The sequence below is a fragment of the Arvicanthis niloticus genome, chromosome 11 (assembly GCF_011762505.2).
Source record: "Arvicanthis niloticus isolate mArvNil1 chromosome 11, mArvNil1.pat.X, whole genome shotgun sequence".
NCBI lineage: Eukaryota > Metazoa > Chordata > Mammalia > Rodentia > Muridae > Arvicanthis > Arvicanthis niloticus.
Genome location: NC_047668.1, coordinates 78785518 through 78806348, shown reverse-complemented (window position 1 = coordinate 78806348; position 20831 = coordinate 78785518). Strand labels below are relative to the sequence as shown.

Genomic DNA, 20831 nt, shown 5'->3' with positions numbered 1-20831 from the left:
TTTATGAGCTGCATGCCAACTAGTCTAGATTCTCCAGAGGATGTTCCAGGCAGGACCTTACTTATCTGTGAGGACACAGAGCAGTTCTCATTTAATAGACAGACCCTGTCATCTTGTCCTCATGAGCTGCTCTTCACCTCTTGGTGGTTTCATTCTATGAGTGTCCATGTTTGTCAGCATGTCAGACCAGGCATGTACCATCCTCATTCACCAGCCGTGTGAGGTGGTTGATCAGACCTGGTCTCTGGAGAGTTCCTGGTGCCCTCTTCCATCATGTCTGGTCTCGGTGGAGGTTTCCTGGTGCCCTCTTTCATTGTGGCTGGAATCAGATGAGCTCCCTTCTTCTTCTCCTTCTTTTGTTTTTTTTTACATCTTGCTGAAGCACAGTTTTGAAAAGACAATCTTTGCTGAGTGGTGATGGGTCACACCTTAAATTCCAGCACTTGGAGGCAGAGGCAGGCAGATCTCTGAGTTCAAGGCCAGCCTTGTCTACATAAGTGAGTTCCAGGACAGCCAGGGTTACACAGAGAAACCCTGTCTCAAAAAACCAAAAGGCAGTCTCTATGGGGACAGATTCCAGCTCTCCAACACTTGTCTATTTGAGATGTAAACCATCTTTCCTCTGGCTCTCCCACTTCAAAGCAACTGGGTTTTTTTCCATCTTTTTGAGACAGGGTATGGCTGTGTATTTCTGTCTGGCCTGGAACTCACACTGTGGTCTAGACTGGCTTTGAACTCACAGATCCCCGTGTCTTTGCCTCTCAATTGCTGTAAATAAAGGCTTGTGTCACCATGCGTGGTGGGTTTCACTTTGATTATACATGTATATGTATATATTATTATGTATATGGTCATCATGTGTATGGTCATGAGGGTGCTCCAGCATGTGCATGAGGCCAGGACACTTAGGGGAGCTCTTTTTGCTTGCTGTGGGTCTAGGGATCAGACTCAGATCACGAGGCTTGGGGAGCAGGTGCTTTAGCTACTGAGTTGTCGCACCAGCATGAGAGACAGGTTGCACTTTGTATCGTGCATTTGTGTAGACTTGCTGTGCATTCCAGGCTGGCTGAATTCTTGATTTGCTTGTGTTGCTCTTTCACTCATGTCACTCACGTGCTACAGTTTCAGGCACAAGACTCCATACCCAGCTGATTTTCTTTTACTTATGTTTGGTTTGCATTTCCAGTATCTAGTCTGATGATGGAAGAATTTGATATTTACATTTTTGTTTTTAGGTTGCAGTTTCGTCATTGTCTGCAGTAATCAAGTTCTTAGAACTCTTATCAGATGATTCAAATTTTGGACAGTTTGAGCTGACTACTTTTGACTTTAGCCAGTACATGAAGTTGGACATGGCAGCAGTTAGAGCCCTCAACCTTTTCCAGGTAAAAAAAGACAACAAGGGTTAAAAATATTGAATAATTAAAAAAAATTTCTTTTGCAAGTAATGACTTATTCAAGGGGATCTGTATTTTAGTACATTCTTGTAGTTAGAATTAGTAAGTTGTTTTTAACTATTGCATTTTATTTTTCTAGCCTCAAGTAATATATGTCGACCTGTCCTAGTTTTTTGAATAATTTTGTGTCTTCATAGCAGTGCTTTAAAGTTCTATTTTAAGTTTGCTTAAAAGTGGCAGTAACTGGGAACAGGGATTGGGAGGAGAGAAGGGAGGGAAACTTCAGTCAGGATGAGAAAACCAGTAGTAATTATGAAGCAGGTTAGTTGAGGGCAAAGTGTACCTCTGTAAATACAGATTAACAGGTTAAAATTTGGTCCTTAGCTTAGAAACATTTTTGTGAACAGTTCTCAGTTTATATTTGGAGAATAATTTTCATTCTTTTTTGCCAAAATTGTATTTCATGGCATATTAGCCTTTGCTGATAAGTGTATTTATTTATTTATCTATTTTTGTGTTCTAGGGTTCTGTTGAAGACACCACTGGCTCTCAGTCTCTGGCTGCATTATTGAATAAATGCAAAACTGCTCAAGGACAAAGATTGGTTAACCAGTGGATCAAACAGCCACTCATGGATAGGAACAGGATAGAAGAGAGGTACAGTGTTCGTTCACTGTGTGCTTCTCCTGTCTTTGAGTACCTTGTTGTTACTCTGTATGGAAAGGAATGCCACTTATTCTGATACAAAATTTCATACTCTTTTTATTTTAGTTTTGTTTTGTTTTGGAGTCCTGGTTGACCCTGAACTCAATATTTAGTTGAGGATAAGAAAAAAAAATTATGTGTATGGTGTGTGTGTGTGTGTGTGTGTGTGTGTGTGTGTGTGTAGAGAGAGACAGAGAGAGACAGAGACAGAGACAGACAGGCAGAAGTGTGAGGACATACAATGTTTACCATAAATTCATGACATGCATTCTTCCAGCTTCATGTCAAACTCATCAGATAGACAGGTTTCTCAGCAAGGGCCTTTATCCTCTGAGCTTCTCTCTTCCCTAACTGAACTTTTTGATCCTTTTGCCGCCACTCCCAGTTTACGTGGTGCCTGGAGGTTGTGTTGGAAACTCATTCAGGATGTGTTTTCTGTCCCTAGCCCAGTATATTTTCTTTGCTTTTTAAAAGTTATTTTTATTTATCACTTGTTGGGGGAGCATAGGTTGGCATCTTCAGTTCTTTTCTCTCACTGTGAGTTCTGGGGGTTGCATTCAGGGCCTAAGGCTTTTACCTGAGGAGCTTTCTTAATGGCCAACAACTTAAAATTAAAGATAAAACGTGTGCATGAATGTTTTCCTGTGTGTATGTATGTGTACTATAGGTGTGTCTGATGTCTATGGAGGTCAGAAGTACATATCAAATCCCTGGTCTGGTGTTACAAATGGTTTTGAGCTGCCACATGACCCTTACCTGGTTCTTCTGTAAGAGTAGCCAAGTGCTTTTAACTGCTGATTTAACCTTTCATCCTTTACTGGTTTTAAAGAAATGACAGACTATTGTTTTTGAGACAGGTTCTCACTATGTACCCTTGGCTGGAGTGGAACTTGATATATAAGACCAGGCTAGCCTCAAACTCCTTAGAGATCTTTGTTCCTCTGCCTCCAGAGAGCTGGGATCAAAGGTGGATGCCATCATACCCACCCTTGTTTTGTTTCTTTTCTTTCTTTTGGTGTTTTTAGACAGGGTTTCTTTGTTATGGAGATCTGGCTATCCTGGAACTCTCTGTAGACCAGGCTGCCACTATCCACCTGGCTCTATCTCTGAGTGCTAGGATTAAAGGTGTGCACCAAGTTTATCCCTTGTTTATTTGTTTTTAATAACATTTATCTGTTTATACGTGCTTATGTTGGGAGCAAGGCTGATTTTAGGGCTTTCCCTGAAGCCCGATGTTATGGAGAAGGGACCTAGTTCTTCATCTAAAACCAGGAACTTGTTGGCAAGATCAGTAATGACCTAGGGCCATTGAGGAAGCTTCTGCCTTGGATCCTGAGAATCCACTTGGTCCCCTCTAAAGGACCATCGCTTTCAGTCTCATGGCCTCTGTCTGCACTTGAGATATCCTATGTTCCCTTTGTGCAGCATTGCTTGATCGGCTTCCTGATGACGGCAGTCCCTTGCATGACAGTCTCCTGCTGGTCCTGTCACATTCTCCCTTTAGAAGATGCTGTACTGAACTCACTCAGTAGGTCATGCTGGCCTCAGACTCAGAGATGCTACCTCTGCCTCCTGAGTGCTGGGATTAAAGAGGTGTGTTCCTTGTCTGATGATACTGTACTTTTTTTTTTTAACGATTTATTTATTTTACGTATATGAATACTCTGCTGCTCTCTTTAGACACACCAGAAGAGGGCATCAGACCCCATTACAGATGGTTGTGAGCCACCATGTGGTTGCTGGGAATTGAACTCAGGACCTCTGGAAAACCAGTCAGTGCTCTTAACCACTGAGCCATCTCTCCAGCCTGATGCTGTACTTTTAATAAGCTGGTTTGATATGCGCCACTAGCTTACACAAGACCTGGTCCCAACTTATATATCTTTTATGTTCTCATCCCTTATATTCCCCTGCAGGGTCCTGTCACTAAAGAATGACCTGCTGATCCAGGTCATATCTGAGTGTATGTATGTACATCATGTATGTACAGGAGCATGTGACCTGGTATCTGGGTACTGGGAATCAAAACTGCTTTCTTTGGGAAAGCAGCCAGTGCTTTTGACCACTGAGTCATCTCTCCAGTCAATACTGGTTTTAAAAACCAGATGTTGGGTTGGCGAAAGGCTCAGTGGTTAGAGATGGTTCCTTCCAAGCCTGATGACCTAGGTATCTGAGCGACCCACATGGTAGAGGGAGAAGACTCGTGAACTTTGTCTTGTGACTTTCGAGTGTGCTGTGACACATCTATAAACCCAGATACACAGAGGAGTAAATGTAATCATTTAAAAAAAAATACCAGATATTTTATGATTAATTTCTAAAGAGCCCTTTGGAAGTTTAGGGATTAAGTGGCTCTTAAATTTTTAAGATATTTTTATCTTGCATTCTACTTAAATTGTGAATTAATTCTGTATCAAATTTTGTGCAGCTGAGAAATTGAATTTAATATGACTGATATACTCTGTTAATGTCACTAGAAGCTTTGATATTTCTAAAATTGTGATGTTAAAGTGGCATTGTCAAGGAGACAGAAGTCTTTTCTTTTTTTACAACTGTTATCTAGAGATGTAAACTGACACTGTAATTACTTCTGAAGTGGTTTACTGAAACTAGCAATTTGTTAGGCTTTTCAGGATATCTGGGCCAGACTGAAGGAGCATTGTGATTAGTTTTGTGCTAGTTTGTTTTACTTTTTTTGCTTTTGAGTCAAGGTGTTACATAGCCCAGGTTGGCCTCAAACCCATTTTGTTAGGCATACATAGCCTTAATGACTTCCTGTTCTTCCTCCCCTCATCTCCCAGGTGCTAGCATACAAGCATGACTTAGTGTGCCTGTCTCTTGTGCCAGAGTTTTGTAGAAGATTGGTCTGTGTCTGTGTCTCCTGTGTTCTCGTTCTCTCTCTAACTCTCTCTCTTTTTCTCTTTCTCTCTTTCTCCTCCTCTCTCTTTCTCTCTCCCCCCACCCCCATTTTCCCCCTTTTCTTTTTCCTGAGGCGGTTTTTCTGTTTAGCCCTGGCTATCCTGGAAGTCACTCTGTAAACCAGGCTGACCTTGAGTTCAGAGATCGTCTGCTTCTGCCTCCTGAGCACAGGGATTAAAGGGATGTGCCTCCATTGCCTGACTTTGCTGCTGCTGCTCCTTCCTCTTCCTTCTCTTCTTCTCCTCTTCCTTTTCCTCCTCCTCCACCTCTTCTTCAGATTTATTTATTTTATGTGTATGAGTACATTGTAGCTGTCTTCAGATACATCAGGAGAGGGCATCCAATCTCATCACAGATGGATGTAAACTACCATGTAGTTGCTGGGAATTGAACTCAGGACCTCTGGAAGAGCAGTCAGTGCTCTTAACCACTGAGCCATCTCTCCAGTCCTGCTCTTTACTTTTTAAAGTTATTATTTTTTTCTTTTTTAGCTAACCATGGTGATGCCCTCATGTAATGAAATTCCAGCCCTGAACAGATTGAGGCAGTCAGGATAGTGACTTGTGTGTGGTGGGGTATTGCCACACTCATGTGGAAGTCAGAGGACAACTTGAGGAGTCAGTTTCCTCCTACCATGTGGACCTCCTGGGGATTGAACTCAGGTTGTCAAGCTTGGTGGCAGGACCTATTGAGCTATTTTATTACTTACTCTAATTTTACCTTTTTTTTTTTTTTCCAGATTAAATTTAGTGGAAACTTTTATTGAAGATTCAGAATTGAGGCAGAGTTTACAGGAGGATTTACTTCGCCGATTTCCAGATCTTAACCGGCTTGCCAAGAAATTTCAGAGACAAGCAGCGAATTTACAAGATTGTTATCGACTGTATCAGGGTGTGAACCAGCTCCCCAACGTAATACAGGCTCTGGAGAAATACCAAGGTATCGACCGGCGGCTTTGTTTTACTTAACTCCAGCTTTTTTTTTCCTTACCCCTGTTTACTTCATTGTTAACACACCTAGCAAATACGCTGTTCTTACAGAAGTCAGGTCTAGTGCCTCTGTGATGACAGTTACATCTTCTAATAGGTCTTTACTGAGTTAGGCATAGAAAGTGGTCTAATAAGGGAACAGATCTTGGTGGCTAGCTTTAGGAGTGTAATCTAAGGATTTACCAAGGGGAAGGGCAAGACCTGCCAGCTCCATGTTTGCGTGGGCCTGCTAGAGCCCTTCAGTAGTTCTTCAAGGTCAGCCTAGACTGAACATCATGTCTCAATAAAAACATACAAAGTCCATATAGTTATCTAATAAAATATATGTGAGTGAAATTATGTCCTTGACAAAGCTGTCTGCGTGGGCACTGTGGGGGCTGAGTGTGCTTCATGCATATAGATGGAGCGGATGTACCTATACATACATGTGCCCAGAGCAACACTTGAGTTTCTCACCTGTTTAGACACTTGCTTTCCTAGTTGGGCTGATGGCCAGAGACGTGCACTCTTGGGATCTGCTGCTTCCCCTCTGTGTGAGGTTATAGGTAGACATAGCCGTGTCTTACAGTTTATCGGAGTGCTTTGGGTTTGGACGTCGCTCCCATTTGTCCTGAACAAGCACTCTAGCCATTGGATTGTCATCTTTCCAGTCTCCCACTGTCGCTTCCTTAGACTGAATGTAAGTTTCTACAACACCAGTTTTAGTTTGTGTAGTTATTAAATGTCTAACATGTAAAGCATTTCAAGTTTGAACCAAACATCAACAACTCTTAGAGCTATTAAATACACCCCTCAGGGGCTCGGCAGTAGAGTGCTTATGTGGCTGACAGGAATTGAGTCCTGGATCTCAGAATAGATCTTTCAATATTATGGGAAAATTTGGTTCTTTTTCTAGACAAATTTAAGTTCAGCTTCATGATGACAGAATACAAATTAAATTTTATTGTGACAATTTATTTTATGTTATCTATGGGCATGAGAAGGACAGCTTTTGGGAGCTGGTTCTCTCCTTCCATCGTGTGGGTCACAGGAATCAAAATCAGATAGTCATGCTTGGCAGCAAGCTCTTTACCCACTGAGCCGTTTTGTTGGCCCAAGGTACCATTTTATAAAAGGTAACTAAGGGCTAGGGAGTTTAAGCAGTTGGTACACAGGCCTGGGAACTGAAGTTGGGATCTCCAGAACCCATGCAAATGTCAGGTGGAGGTGTTTATAGTTCCAGGTTGAGACAGGGGATCCTTGAAGCACCAACCCGGCTAGTGAGACTCAGCATATCAGTGAGCTCTAGGTTCAGTTAAGGGACCTTGGGGACGTTTGGGGTGGTAGAGAGATGGCTCAGTGGTTTTTAGAGCTGCTCTTCCAGAGGTTCTGAGTTCAATTCCCTCTTCTGATATGTCTGAAGACAGCAACAGTGTACTAACATACATAAAATAAATACATCTTTTAAGAGAAGACAGAAGTCTTCCCTAAGAGACTGCTCTGGGGAAGAGTAGTCTGCGCAGATTCGTGACTCAGCCTTCACTTGGATGTGCACACACATCTGACGGAGCACAGGGACACACACCACACATCAACACATGGAAAAGATGATACTTAAGTGTCTCATTTTTTTTAAAGTACCTTTGTAGAAGTATTCCTCCTCTCAGTTGGTGAGATGGCTTGATGGTGTAGCCTCACCACCAAGCATGGGGACTTAGTGGTCCTCAAAACCCATATGGTGTAAGAGCTGACTCCTGCAGGTGTCTTCGTGTCTTCATACACAGGCCGTAGCTCATAGACAGAGTAGACAGAATAAAAACCTGATTCCTTATACTCTGTGACTACGCATTTCTGCTCCTCGTGTCTCAATTTCCCATCATCTAGACGAGTAGCATCTGCTTTGTGTTTCCTTTTCATATCATTTTGTCTGGTTTCATGTAGCTTTCACCTTGTACAGTAAGCAGTTATCTTTTTGTTTCCTGATAAGTCACCCAATACAAATTTAATTACTTATTTTATTATTTTCTTATTTATTCACTGATTGTTTGGTTGAGGCAGTGTCTTATGAAGCCCTGGGTGGCCTGGAATTCTCTGTAACTAAGGCCAGTCTCAAGCTTACAGAGATATGTCTGGCTCTGCCTCTTAAGTGCTGAGATAAAAGCAGTGTACTAGTGTGTCCAGCTTGTCTGATTTTTGTTTTGAAATCATCTCTTTCTGTGACTTAGCACATTTAAATGTTCATGTTTGCTCTATTCCCCCACCCCTAGATCTGATCATGTGGAGGCAGATCTCCACATGTCTGAAGCCAGCCTGGTTTCCATAAGGAAGCTCTAAGACAGCAAGTACTGCATAGAGAGACTTTCTCAAAAAGCAAAATTAACTAACTAACAAACAAGTTCTGGTTTGAATCTCTTTTGGTTCCAGTCTGCATCTTCCTCGCTCCCGTTTCTAAAAGCCTCTGCTCACCTGTCTGCTTCCGTCCCTGACCTGACTGAGCTGACAGTTGCTAAGTTACCAGTTTGTTGAGAGATGTAGCAAACACATGAAGCCCGAGCTTATAGACTTTAAGCCAACACCTTGTTTTGTATTTTATGTTCCTGGTTTTCTTCTGTAGGTCCACCCATTATTTTTGATGAGTTCAGGACAGTTCTTTAGTATGTTGAATTTCCCGAGAAAAAGTACATTAGCATACATTATTTCTAGAAATTACAGATGTTCTGTCATCCTGTGATTTCAGTTTTGGTTCATTCTAGGCTTTCTTTTAGTCCAGAAAACCACTGAGAGTAAGGTGTATTCATAGACAGCAGGGGGCAGCAAGAGCATGGAAAGGGCATGGATATTGATTAAAGTTTTCTCTGTAAGAAATAGGTACTTGCTGGCTTTTGGAGGTTCTAGCTAGGTAGTACAGGTGCACAGACATTCTTGAGGAAAGCGTTTTTTCCTGTCTTAAGGAGGGTGACTGCATAGCTTTCGTTGATCCCATGGAGTCATAGAGCAGGGTGATACCTGTCCAGCCAGATCACCCTCACATCCAGAAATAGGAATTTGACAAGATAAAATTGGCCTTTATTTCTATCTCAAAAATGCCAGGATACGCCAGGCGGTGGTGGCGCACACCTTTAATCCCAGCACTTGGGAGGCAGAGGCAGGTGGATTTTTGAGTTTGAGGCCAGCCTGGTCTACAGAGTGAGTCCAGGACAGCCAGGACTACACAGAGAAACCCTGTCTCGAAAAAAAAAAAAAAATGCCAGGATACAATGTAAAATAACTATATTCCACATTTAAACAAATTTCCAACAGATTAAAATAACTCATGCACACATACTTCATGTCCAACTTATCCATTTAGATATTATAACTAGTTTGAAAAGCTATTATTTTATGTGTATGAGTGTTTTGCTTGCATGTCTGTCTGAGCGTGAAACTGGAGTTACAGGCCATTGTCAGCCTCCTTGTGGGTGCTAGGAATTGGACCCTGACCCTCTGGAAGAGCAACCAGTGCTGTTAACCACTGAGCCAACTCCAGCCACATGCAAGTGGAATTTTGATAGAGAGTGCTTTGAATCTTTAGGTTTCTTAATGTAGCCATTTTCACAGTATTCTGCCAATCTATGGGCGTGGGATGTCTTCAGTTTCTCCATCCCTGACACTTCATACTTCAGTTAATTTAAGAAGTTCAAAATTACTTGAGTGATCTTTGAAATCCAAGATCCTTATTTAGTAAACATAAGTGTCAGAGTTGATGGCATGTGCTTGCCTGCTTCCTTTCCTATGCTGTCTTCCTTTAGAAAACCATCCTCTTAACAAATGGTGGTGCTGTCTGCTTGTGCCTTACATTGTTCCACCAGACGGAATGGCAGCGACAGGTATGGTTCTTTGTTTTGTGGAGATTCCATGAGAATGGAAGGGTAGAAGAGATACTAAGGAAATAAATAACAATCTCACATACACAATGAAAAGTATAATGAAGAAAAAAGCTTCAGCCTAGGTAGTACCAGGTGGAGTCAAGAAGGCCTCCGTAAGAATTGTTGTTTGGGGCTTGAGAGACCGTTCAGCACTTAAAGAGCACTAGCTGTTCTTCAGGGGACAGGGTTTGATTCCAGTGAACCTACATGGTTCAGAGCCATCCGTAAATCTAGTTCCAGGGGACCTGACCCTGTCTTCTGGCTTCCTTTGGTACCAAGCATGTAAGTGCTGCACAGACATACATGTGGGCAAAGCACCCATGCACTTAAAAAAGTTTTAAAATTTGAAGAAAGAGAAATTACTGTTGCTGTATATAGTAACTGATACCTGTAATCCCCAAACTTGATATACTGAGGCAGGAAGATTGCCTTAAATTCAGAGCAGGCTGGGCTACAGAGTGAGACCTTGTCTCAAAAACCAAAACAAAGAAGAGGAAAGGAAAGTCAAAGAAATGACTTTCCAACATCAGATTCGAATGATGAAACACAGCCAGCTTCTAGGGTGTGAGAGGCTGGGGAGCCTACTGTACCAGACAGTGATGCATTTAAGGCTGGCAGGGGCGAGACATGCTGAAGTTGTGAAGTGAGGTGAAGTGAAGAGTCACGTGCTAGGAGATGAGGGAGAGTGGTGAGACTTGTGGCTGGAGTGGAGTCCTGTCTAGTGTGTGTTCTCTCTCTCCTTAAAATTAAAAACCCAAACCAAGTTGCCTGAGCCTACAGAGTCCAGAGGGTATCCAGTACTCTGTAATTGGAGTTATTGATGATTATGGGCTGATACATGTTGCTGGGCACAGAACTCAGGCCCTCTGGAAGAGCACTCAGTCCTGTTAACCTCTGAGCCATTTTTTCAGCCCTGTATCTAGTGTTTGTACCTTTGGGGGTTTTTTGGGTACTACACAGGCTGTTTTGGCTTCCAATATTTTCAGAATAATGGTTTTAAACATATGAAATAAAACAAGTACAAAAGAAACTAATTCTGTTGAAGTATAGTTATGAAGATTCAAACCGTTGATCCAGAGCTATAGACTTCTAATTAATGCATTTAAATTGTGTGTGCGTGTGCGTCTGTCTGTCTGTTCATTCCTCTCTTCTTCCTTCACTTCGGAAGGGGCAGGAAGACATCGGGTTTCCTGGAGCTAGGGTGAATGTGGTCGTTTGCTGTCTAGTATGGGTTCTTGGAACTAAACCCTGGTCCTTTGCGGGAGCAGCACACACTGTTAACTCTCCAGCCCCTTAGTTAATGCATTTAAAAGATTCTAAGGGACTGGAGAGACCCTCAGTGCTTCAGAGCACTTGTTGCTCTTGCAGAGGACCAGGTTTGATTCCCAGCACTTCCGTGGCCATCTCAACCATTCCAAACTCCAGGTTTAGGGTATCCGATGACCTCTTCTGACTTCTGTGGGCAACAAAGATGTGTTTTATATAAAAATTAAAGATGAATAAATCTAAAAACAGGGAGACACATACTGAAAAATTGGGTGTGGTAGTTTAATTCTGTATCCCAGCTGTTCAGGAGGCCAAGGCAAGAACTTCTTATGCCCAGGGATTTATACCAGCTTACACAACATAGTTAAGACCTTGTTCCTAAAGAAGGAAATGACAGGCCTACTCCTTCAATTTCAAAGTAATGAATCTTTATTTTTAATTTTAATTACGGATATATGGGTCTGTCTACATAGGTGCCCATGGAGGCCACAGTCTGAAACCCCTGGAGCTGGCATTACAGATAATTGTGAGCTACCTATGTGGGTCTTAACGTTGAACCTGGGTCCTCTGCAAGAGCAGTTTATGCTCGTAACCACTGAGCATAAACTGTGTGTGTGTAGGGGGCACCTTTTTCCTGTATGCTTGTCACCACTTTTGTGCCTGGTGCCCTCTGGGAATCTTAAACCCTGAAACTGAAGGTAAAGATAACTGAGCTGCCACCATATGGGTGGCTAGACATTGAATTCAGGGCCTCTGAGTAGCCTGTGCTCTTAATTTCTGAACTGTGTTCAACAGCCCCATCATGAGAATTCTTAGAAATCCTTCTTGTAAGTCATGAGCTAGAAAAACAATAGTTTATGGAAAACATAGGTTCTTAGGTTCTTGCACAAAAATCATAAAATACTGAACTGACAAAGTAGTAAATAGAAACAAGTTGTTTGAACTCTACAACCTTAGTTTCTGAAATCCATCCCTCCCTCCCTCCCTCTCTCCTTCCCTCCCTCCCTCCCTCCCTTCTTTCCTTCCTTCCTTCCTTCCAGACAAGTTTTTTCTGTGTAGTCCTGGGTACACTGAAACTTACTCGGTAGACCAGGCTGACTTCAAACTCAGTGATGCACCTGCCTCTGCCTCCTGAGTGTTGGGATTAAGGTGTGCGCCCCACACTCAGCTGCTGCGCCCCACACTCAGCTGCTGCGGGCTATTTGCTTTTAACAGAGTACAATTTCCACAAGATTACAAATTAGCATTGAGGTTCAGGCCTTGTGTTTGTTGTGAAGTATTAGCAAATGTTTTTGTGTCCTTTAACACAATGGAAAGCAAAGTGGTTGTCTTTGCCAAGGTTCATTCTTGGAAGAGATTTTAGTTTTTAAAGACAGGATCTCATAGTATAGTCTAGGCTGTCCTCAAAACCTGTAATTTCTCCACCGTGCTGTGATTGCACTGCCATAAACCTTTGAAAATGTTAATGGAGATGGGTGGGGGTGGGGTTTCTGTGGTCCAGCATCACTGTTTTGATTGGCTGCCATTCGTTCTTTTACCAGGAGTTCCTAAGCCAAACAGAGATAAAGAGCCAGGCACTGTAACACAGCAGACGTTATGTAGCAAAGTGTTGTTTACAGTCTGTCTCAGTGTTTCCCACATATGTACTGTTTCCTCAGTATGTTATGATTAATAATATAATGTGACATCATGGTAGCTTTTCATCATTCTCTTCAAGAGCCATCAGAATTGGAATTAATTACTTTGGATTAAAAAAAAATTTTTTTTTTGAGACAGGGTTTCTCTGTGTAGCCCTGGCTGTCCTGGAACTCACTCTGTAGACCAAGCTGGCCTCGAACTCAGAAATCCACCTGCCTCTGCCTCCCAAGTGCTGGGATTAAAGGCATGCACCACCACCTACCGGCTGGATTAAAATTTAATGTGCTAGTTAGCACCTGCAGAATTTCTATAAGAATTTATTGGCAAAGAGGAGAAAAAAGTAATCCTTGTGTCCCAAGTAGTAATGACTAGTGGTGTGGTGTGTAGTGACTGTTGAGTGGAGCATTGCCTTGTGCTGTGCCATCTCAGGTACGCACCTATCTTCTGGGAAGTCGTCGTTGTCAGTCCATTATGCTGACAAGGACAGGGCTCAGGATGCCTCCTTGCGATGACAGTCACAGAGTAGTTTGTGTGGGCTGGCGCCAGCCCTGACTCTGCCTTCCTTGCACTTTGTTGGTTCCTGTTCCCTTTCTTATGTAATTCCTTGGGGTTGCTCTTAACAGCCAAGTTACACTTTACAGACTGGATTCAGCCTCTGCTGATCGGAGCGCCAGGTTGTTAATGGAAATTAGGATGTAAATTAGAGGTCTTATTTTAGTGACTTTGTCTTTAGCTCATTTAGTCATAATTAATATTTCCACATCGTTCTGAAGGAGATGACAGACAGCCAGGAAGGGCAGTGTTCTAGTAGTAGGGCATTGGGTGCTACCACAGTAGTCCCCTGTTTATAGATAACTTTTGAGTTAAAACATAAAAGTAGAATTAAGTTTAGAAGCCTGCACAGTTTGTGCTCTCTGGTTCAAAGGATGTTCATTATTTTAATTGTTACGAGCTGTTGTTTTTATTTGTGTTTCTGCTTTGTTTTAGGAAGACACCAGGCATTGTTGTTGGCAGTTTTTGTGACTCCTCTTACTGATCTTCGTTCTGATTTTTCAAAATTTCAAGAAATGATAGAAACAACTTTAGATATGGATCAGGTATGCAATTTACATTTATTTCCCACAGGAAAGTATTTTTGGAAAGGAGAAAGTAACCAGAAACAAAACAGAAAAATCATATTAAAAAATGTCTAATTTGTCTTGGGTTTGTATTTTTGGCACTTTGTGTGGCACCTTTGTAGCCAATTGATGTAAACTTAAGTGACAGACAAGGAAGAATGGACTTGGTAGGCCGAGCTGGGGATTGAACCCAGGGCCTTGAGTGTGGTGGGTGAGTGTCTGATCATTGCTCCATCCAGCCCCAGTCCTTTTCAGTGAAAATAAAAGTTGGCACAATGCAACTTTTGAGTGCGGTGGACTGGGTGCAGGAATTCTTCCTCTTGTTTATCCTGGAACATGGTATCCATCTGCCTCAGCTTCCTGAGTGTTAATGCAAGGAAGTGTTAATGCATTTTTATTTTCTGCATCTAAGTGTTCTGCCTGCATGCATATCTATATTGTTTGTGTATCTGGTGCCAACAGAAGCCAGCAAAGGTCTGATTATCTGTAACTAGATACAGATGATTGTGAGTCACCACGTGGTGCTGGGAACTGAACCTGGATCCTCCAAACAGCATCAAGTGCTCTTAACCTCTGAGCTATCTCTCCATCGCCTCGTTGAGTGTTTTGAGACAGGATCTCTTACTATGTCTCTCTGACCAAGGCTGGCCTCCAGCTCAAGGCAGTCCTCCTGGCCTACTATTTCAAGTGCTGGGATTACAGGCATGTACCACAATATCCTGCTTAAATTTTTTCTGAACTTAAAAATCTAAGCTAAATTTCCAATGAAAGACTATGCAAGGAATATATACTCAAATTATTGGCAACAGTTATTTGAGTAACAGTTTGGTTGGTCAAATTGTTAGTCTTTGGGTTCTTAGTACCTGTAGATCTATTTGAGTTGATACTTCGTGCTATGTGATCTTGATTTATTCTGGTTGTATTAGAGTGTGTGTGTGTGTGTGTGTGTGTATGAGAGAGAGTGTGAGTGTGTGTGTGTGAGTGTTTGAGCATGTGTGCTGGTGTGAGCATGTTCTGGAAAAACTAAGACAATGTTTAAGGAGTCTAGAATAGGATACATTTTATTTAGAATTGCTAGGTCCAGTGAAACCCTCTGGAAGGCCTGGGTTCTTGAACTCTGATTTTGATTTAATCAAAATCACTTTCCCTTTTGGCTTTCAAATGGCTATCAGTAGCAGTTGAGCCAACATTCTGAGCCCTGCCATTTGTCATGAATAGGTTATTTCTGCCAAAGAAATAAGCCAGTTTGAGCTGAATTAAAAGAAAGTAGGCAAGTTTATTTGGGAATGAGCTCCCAGGCCTTGGGGGATGAGACCCAAAGAAGTCAAGGGCAGACTATGTTAGGGAAGTTTTTTTTTACAGTTTGTAGGGGAAGGAAAATGACCATGGGCTTTTAATAAGGATATTTATATCTGGTGGAGATGTTGGTTATTGGCTATTTGGAGTGCCCTGGTTAAGGCAGTTCACTCAGCCTACTGTGAGGAGGTCCCCACTGGGAGGTGGTTTGCTTCAACTGTTTCATTGGAAGCAACCACAGCATAAGCTGCCTGGAGATTTGCCCGTCTGTCTATCGAGAGCTCCCATCCACAAAGAGGATAAGTTGGGGCTCTGAGGAATAGTTTAGAAGACCAGGCCAGGGCGAGCATAGGGTCTCTACAACCTTTGGGTAGGAGTGAGAAGGGAGTATTAGGGGATGGGACAGAGAGGAGGGTTCAAAGGGTTGCAGGGTTTAGAGCAAGTAACTTGAGGTTTTTCTAGACACAGGAGATGAAAGGCTTGGATGCATGAGGGCCCAGGGAGGAAAAGAAGGGAATGCCTCAAGGACCGAGAGGCATTGGGTAGAATCTACCCCCATCCATGTCCCATGGGCCGGAACAGGGTGAGCTTGAGGGCCTCCTGGGTGAGTTCTGCCACTGTTGCTAAAGCTCTCAAACATGGCTGCTATCCACAGATGGAGGGTTCTAGATGTTTGGACAAAAGCTGTGGCCTGATGGGAGGGCCCAACCAGTTGAGCTAAAACACCTGTGGTCACTCCTCTCATCTGTAAAGAAGTGGTAGGGGCAGGTGGGGTTTGGAGGGCCAGGGTAGGGCTAAGAGGGCATCCTCCAGTAAAGAGAAGTGACAGCTGACTGTGTCTGTCTGGGTGGGTGGGGCCTGTGGGGATCTCTTTGGCTGCCTGGTGTAGTGGCTTAGTCATAAGAGCAAAACTGGGGATCCAATATCTGAAGAACCCCACCAGGCTGAAGAATGAAAGAATCTGTTCTGCCATGGCCTGCCTGAAGGGAGGGCTCCGACTCACCAGAGGTGAGGGTCTGATACCCTGGGTTGAGGTGGATGCTAAAGTGCACAGCAGTGGGAGAGCACAGCTGAGCTTTAGATGGAGAGACGCAGTAACTCAGGGAACCAAGAGAGTTTAGGAGTGAAGCACTGCTTTGTTGGGACAGAGACAGGGAAGAGCAGCAGAGTAAAATGTCATCTACATAATGAAGAAGTGTGCTAAGACTAAGGTCCTGAGGAGAGGTCCTGAGCCAAAGTTTGGCCAGAAAAATGAGGACTGTGCTGGAAGCCTTGAGTGAGAACTGTTCTGTGAGCTTTCTCAAAGCTGTGTATCAGGGTCTTCCCAAGTGAAGACAAAGAGAAAATAGGAGTCTGGATGCAGGGGGACAGTAAAGAAGGGATTCTTTAGGTCTGTGATGGTAAAGTAGGAAGATCGAGGAATGTTTAGAGAGGAGGGTGGAAGGGTTGGCAACCATGGGTGGGTTGGAATTACTGCCTTATTAATGTACTGTGTTATAGGCATTGGGAGGATGAGAGTGTTGTGAGGCGAGTCAGTAGGAGTCCCTGAGATAGGAGGTGGGTAATGAATGGCTCGAGACCACAGTGGTGGGCTTCAGAGATGGAAAACTGGGGTCTGGATGGAAAAGAAGACAAGGATGAGGACTGGCTGGTGGTGGGTAGCAGTTACTGGTGTGGAGATATCCTACATTTGAGGGTTGATGACTGGATCTGTAGGGTAGGGACAGGGGAGTTGGGTAGAGATCTGTGAGGCAACTAGGGAAAGAAGATGAGAATCAGGAAAGGTTATGGGGACCAGGATGGCTCCAAAGTAGCTAGGGAACCAGGTAGACAGGCATGACCAGAAAAGCTTGAGAAAAATCACCTTGCAAGAATACAGGGAAGAACAGGATCTTAGGAGTACAGGAGGGGGTTCCATCTACCCCTGGAACAGAAGTTGGTGATGCCACCACGGGACCCAAGTGTGAAGTTAAACCTAGAAGGTAGTCCGTGTCCATCAGGAACAAGGTGTGCTTACCTGCTGCTATCTGCAGCATTGCCCTTGGCTTGGCGAGGGTGATGGAGGTTGCTGAGTCTGGGAGCCATCAGTCCTCCGCCAGGCCAAGGAGCTCTAAGGGTCCACAGTGCCTGTGTAGTGGGGGTGGGCCACTGGAGCTGGACACAGGATGAGTCCACGCAGGACATTCTGACTTCTAGTGGCCAGGCCGTGAGCAGTCTGGGCATGGCTTCATGGGGTACTGAGGGTTGCAGCAGTTGCCACATTTAAAACAGGCCCCTGGCAGAGTGTAGCCTGCTGTAGCCAAGCCTGTTAGGAAGCTCTGCCGCCTCCTCTAGGGCTGTTAAAGGCTTGAAAAGCCATCTCCACCAACTTCTGTATGGGGTTTGAGAACCCTCTTCTGCCTTTTTTAGTCTTTTCCAACTATGTGGCTATGACTTGTTAAGTCTGGTTTTACTATCTCCTGCTCCCATGCTCCCAGAAATAAGACTCAGAGTCAAAATACTTACAAATACATTGGGCCTGTAGCTAGGCTCTTTTCTGACTAGATCATAGCTTAGACAACCCAATTATTTTAAACTACATACATGGCTAGTTACCTGTGCTCAGGTACTATGTGTGTGTCTTGTTCCATCTTTCCCAGGTGAATCTTCCCATTCCTGGCTCTGCCTCCCGGATGTCCCACTTTGCATTTCCTGCCTAAGGCATAGGCTATAGGCTTTTTAATTGACAGGCGATGCATCTATGTGGTACAGAAATACTCTGTACAGGACTGAGAAATAAAATGGGTAGTAAGGTTAGTGACTTCTGCTGGGAAGGCTGGGTTCAGGCAGGTACAGTGAATCATGGCAGGATTTTCATCAGCTTGCTGCATAGTTTCATGGAACTTTAGTTGTTTTTTTTTTTTTTTGTTTTTTGAGACAGGGTTTCTCTGTGTAGCCCTGGCTGTCCTGGAGCTCACTCTGTAGACCAGGCTGGCCTCAAATTCAGAAATCTGCCTGCTTCTGCCTCCCAAGTGCTGGGATTAAAGGCATGCGCCACCACTGCCCAGCTATAGTTGATTCTAACTCCATTCCCTGAAGGAGGCAACAGGCCATAAGGTCCTTTCTCTGGTGGCCATCTTAACCCAGCTGGTTCCGTAGCTTGACACTGGCTTGTCAACCACAGGGAATGTATTGTCCACTAGGTGGATCTAGTCTGTATACTTCATGGCAGCTGCCCGAACCCACCCATATTCTCGGAGTGAGAGTGGAACCCTGTGTGACGTACAGGTCAGAGGTCATAGGCCTGGCAAAGGTAGTGGAACTCTTTAATGTATGTGGATAGGTTGGGAGAGAAGGATCCTCAACACATTTTAGTCTTGGGGAAGTTGAGTAGGGAGAAAGGAACAAGAATTGCAAGAAGCCCCACAGCTCTTGCCACCTCTTGGAGTGGGCAGAGGAAAGTGGCAGTCTGCCAGACTGTGTTGTGAGAATCTAGGCGGGGCAGACCAGGGTGTGGGTTGTGGGGTCATAGAAGGGGGAGAGGGCAGAGTAGGCATGGGGGGAGGGAAGAGGATGGGGAGGAGGTTGGTAAAAGGGAGGTGGTAAGTTAGAAGGGAAGCAGTGGGAGGAGAGACAGGGGGAAGGGAAGGTTGGTGGGGGAGCCAGTGACTCAGGCAGATCAGTTCTGGCGATGACTCAAGTCCCTGGGTAAAAGGCTGTTTAGGGTGCTGTAACCTTGGCCAACAAGACTTGGGCTGTCAAACACTGGCTACAGAAGAGCAATTCCCAAAAACCTTGAACACAAGGGAGTTCACTTGCCCTACACAGGCATTTTCATGACATTTCAAGGTCATGGAGAGTATTAAAGTTTATAGAGTGGCCTTTTAGATTGGTTATCTAGAATATACTGAGGTCTGGGCACAGAGCAAAGAACCAGGTGTGTTAGACAAATTCTGAGACGGGCCCAATTTGGATAAATTTCGCAGCAGACAGTCTGAGTGTGTGTGTGTGGGGGGGGGCGGGGGTGGGGGCAGGGGTTGGCGATTGATTTTTTTTTTTTTTTTTTTTTTTTTTTTTTTTTTTACATCTGTCAGTGTCTGTTTTCCGGTCTTTGCTGGTTGCCTGATTTCTTCAGTGGAGAAAACCTCTCAATGGCAAATGGCAGGGCTCAGAATGTTGGCTCAACTGCTACTGGTTACCATCCTAGAGCTAGAAAGGTTAGAGGATTAATTGTTGACTGTTCATACTAACGAGCGGCAAGGACTGGCTTGAAAGCCCATCTCTAGAGGCTTCATCGCCAGCCTTCTGCTAGACTATGGGTCTTGAGGCCAGGCCGTGTTCACCTCCCTCTGCTGGGGCTCTGCTCTATAGTAAACAAATCCCACCAATCCCTGAGCTTGCCCCCAAATCAGGCCATATAGTCCCCAATCTTACTTAGACCACCCTGGAAAGCTCTACCCCTGCCCAAGAAAGCCTTTATTTACTAAACCCTGTGCTCTGCCCATTTCTCTGCGGCAGCCACCGTCCTGGGTTTTCCCTCCTTCTTGTGTGAGGTTTGTTGTGCAGTGTGACTTAGTGGTGTTCTGTGGCTCCCTACTGCCAGGACCTTTCCATCCAAGCTGTAACACATCAGCTTCCTTCAGAAGGAGGAGGGACATTGAAATGTGAGCATTTCAGGGCCAGGGAGGAGTGCTGTGGCCAGTAGCAGTTACTCCTCAGTCACTGTACTGGGGGTGCTCACAGTTTATAGTGTGGAACTGTCTTAAGTAATCACAGTCCTAATTAAAGGCTGCACTCCTGGGAGCTGACCTAGACACGCCTCTAAGTGTATCTCAAGTTATAAGGCAAGTTCAAATCACCGGCATCACAGATATTTGTAATGAATTTAGGCATTCAGATTATATTTTTAGAACCACTTTCAGAATTTCTCCAGGGACTCTCAATTGTTCTTGTCTAATCTTTGAAAGCCTGGTTGTGTTCCAGCTGTTCTTAGGAGTTCATGTGATGAAGGATCTTATTTATACAATGGCTTGCTTCTTATGCCCTGCCCCCACCTACCCCCCAAGTAAGTGTTTCTGTGGCTGCTTTCCATAAATCCTTTTTTTCTTTTTTCTATTTTAGAAATAAATGTAAATCAAAGCCATCCTAAGCCAAAATTCAAGAAGGCATTGATTTTTACAAAACTAAACAGTTTCCTTGGTGTTTCAGTGAATTATATTAATTTCTTAAGTTTCTTTTGACAATTTCATACATATATACAGTTTATTTTGAATATATTCAGTGCACATCTTTCCACTTCCCCTCTGTGGTAGTTTGACTATGCTTGGCTCATGGGAAGTGGCACTGTTAGGAGCTGTGATTGTGTTGGAGGAAGCGAGCCTGTGTAGGCGGCCTTTGAGGACTCCTGGTGCTCAAACTCTGCCCAGTGAGGAAGAAGTCAGTGCTCTCCTGGTCCTTTCCTGGCAGCCTTCAGATGAAGATGTAGAACTCTCAGCTCCTCTAGCACCATGTCTGGATGCTGCCATGTTCTTGCCATGATGATGATGGACTGAACCTCTGAACCTGTAAGCCAGCCCCAATTAAATGTTTGCCATTATAAGAGTTGCCTCGGTCATGGAGTCTCTCCATAGCGATGGAAAC

General features: G+C 43.9%; 1 protein-coding gene across 1 annotated transcript in view; it reads left to right on the top strand.

The window, feature by feature from the left end:
* Msh2 (mutS homolog 2) overlaps positions 1–20831 on the top strand; it is a 58842-nt gene that overhangs the window by 12194 nt on the left and 25817 nt on the right. Inside the window, exons 5-8 of the mRNA XM_034514292.2 lie at positions 1236–1385; positions 1921–2054; positions 5761–5960; positions 13786–13895. Coding sequence (XP_034370183.1) covers positions 1236–1385; positions 1921–2054; positions 5761–5960; positions 13786–13895 — 594 coding nt within the window. The remainder of the gene's footprint in view (positions 1–1235; positions 1386–1920; positions 2055–5760; positions 5961–13785; positions 13896–20831) is intronic.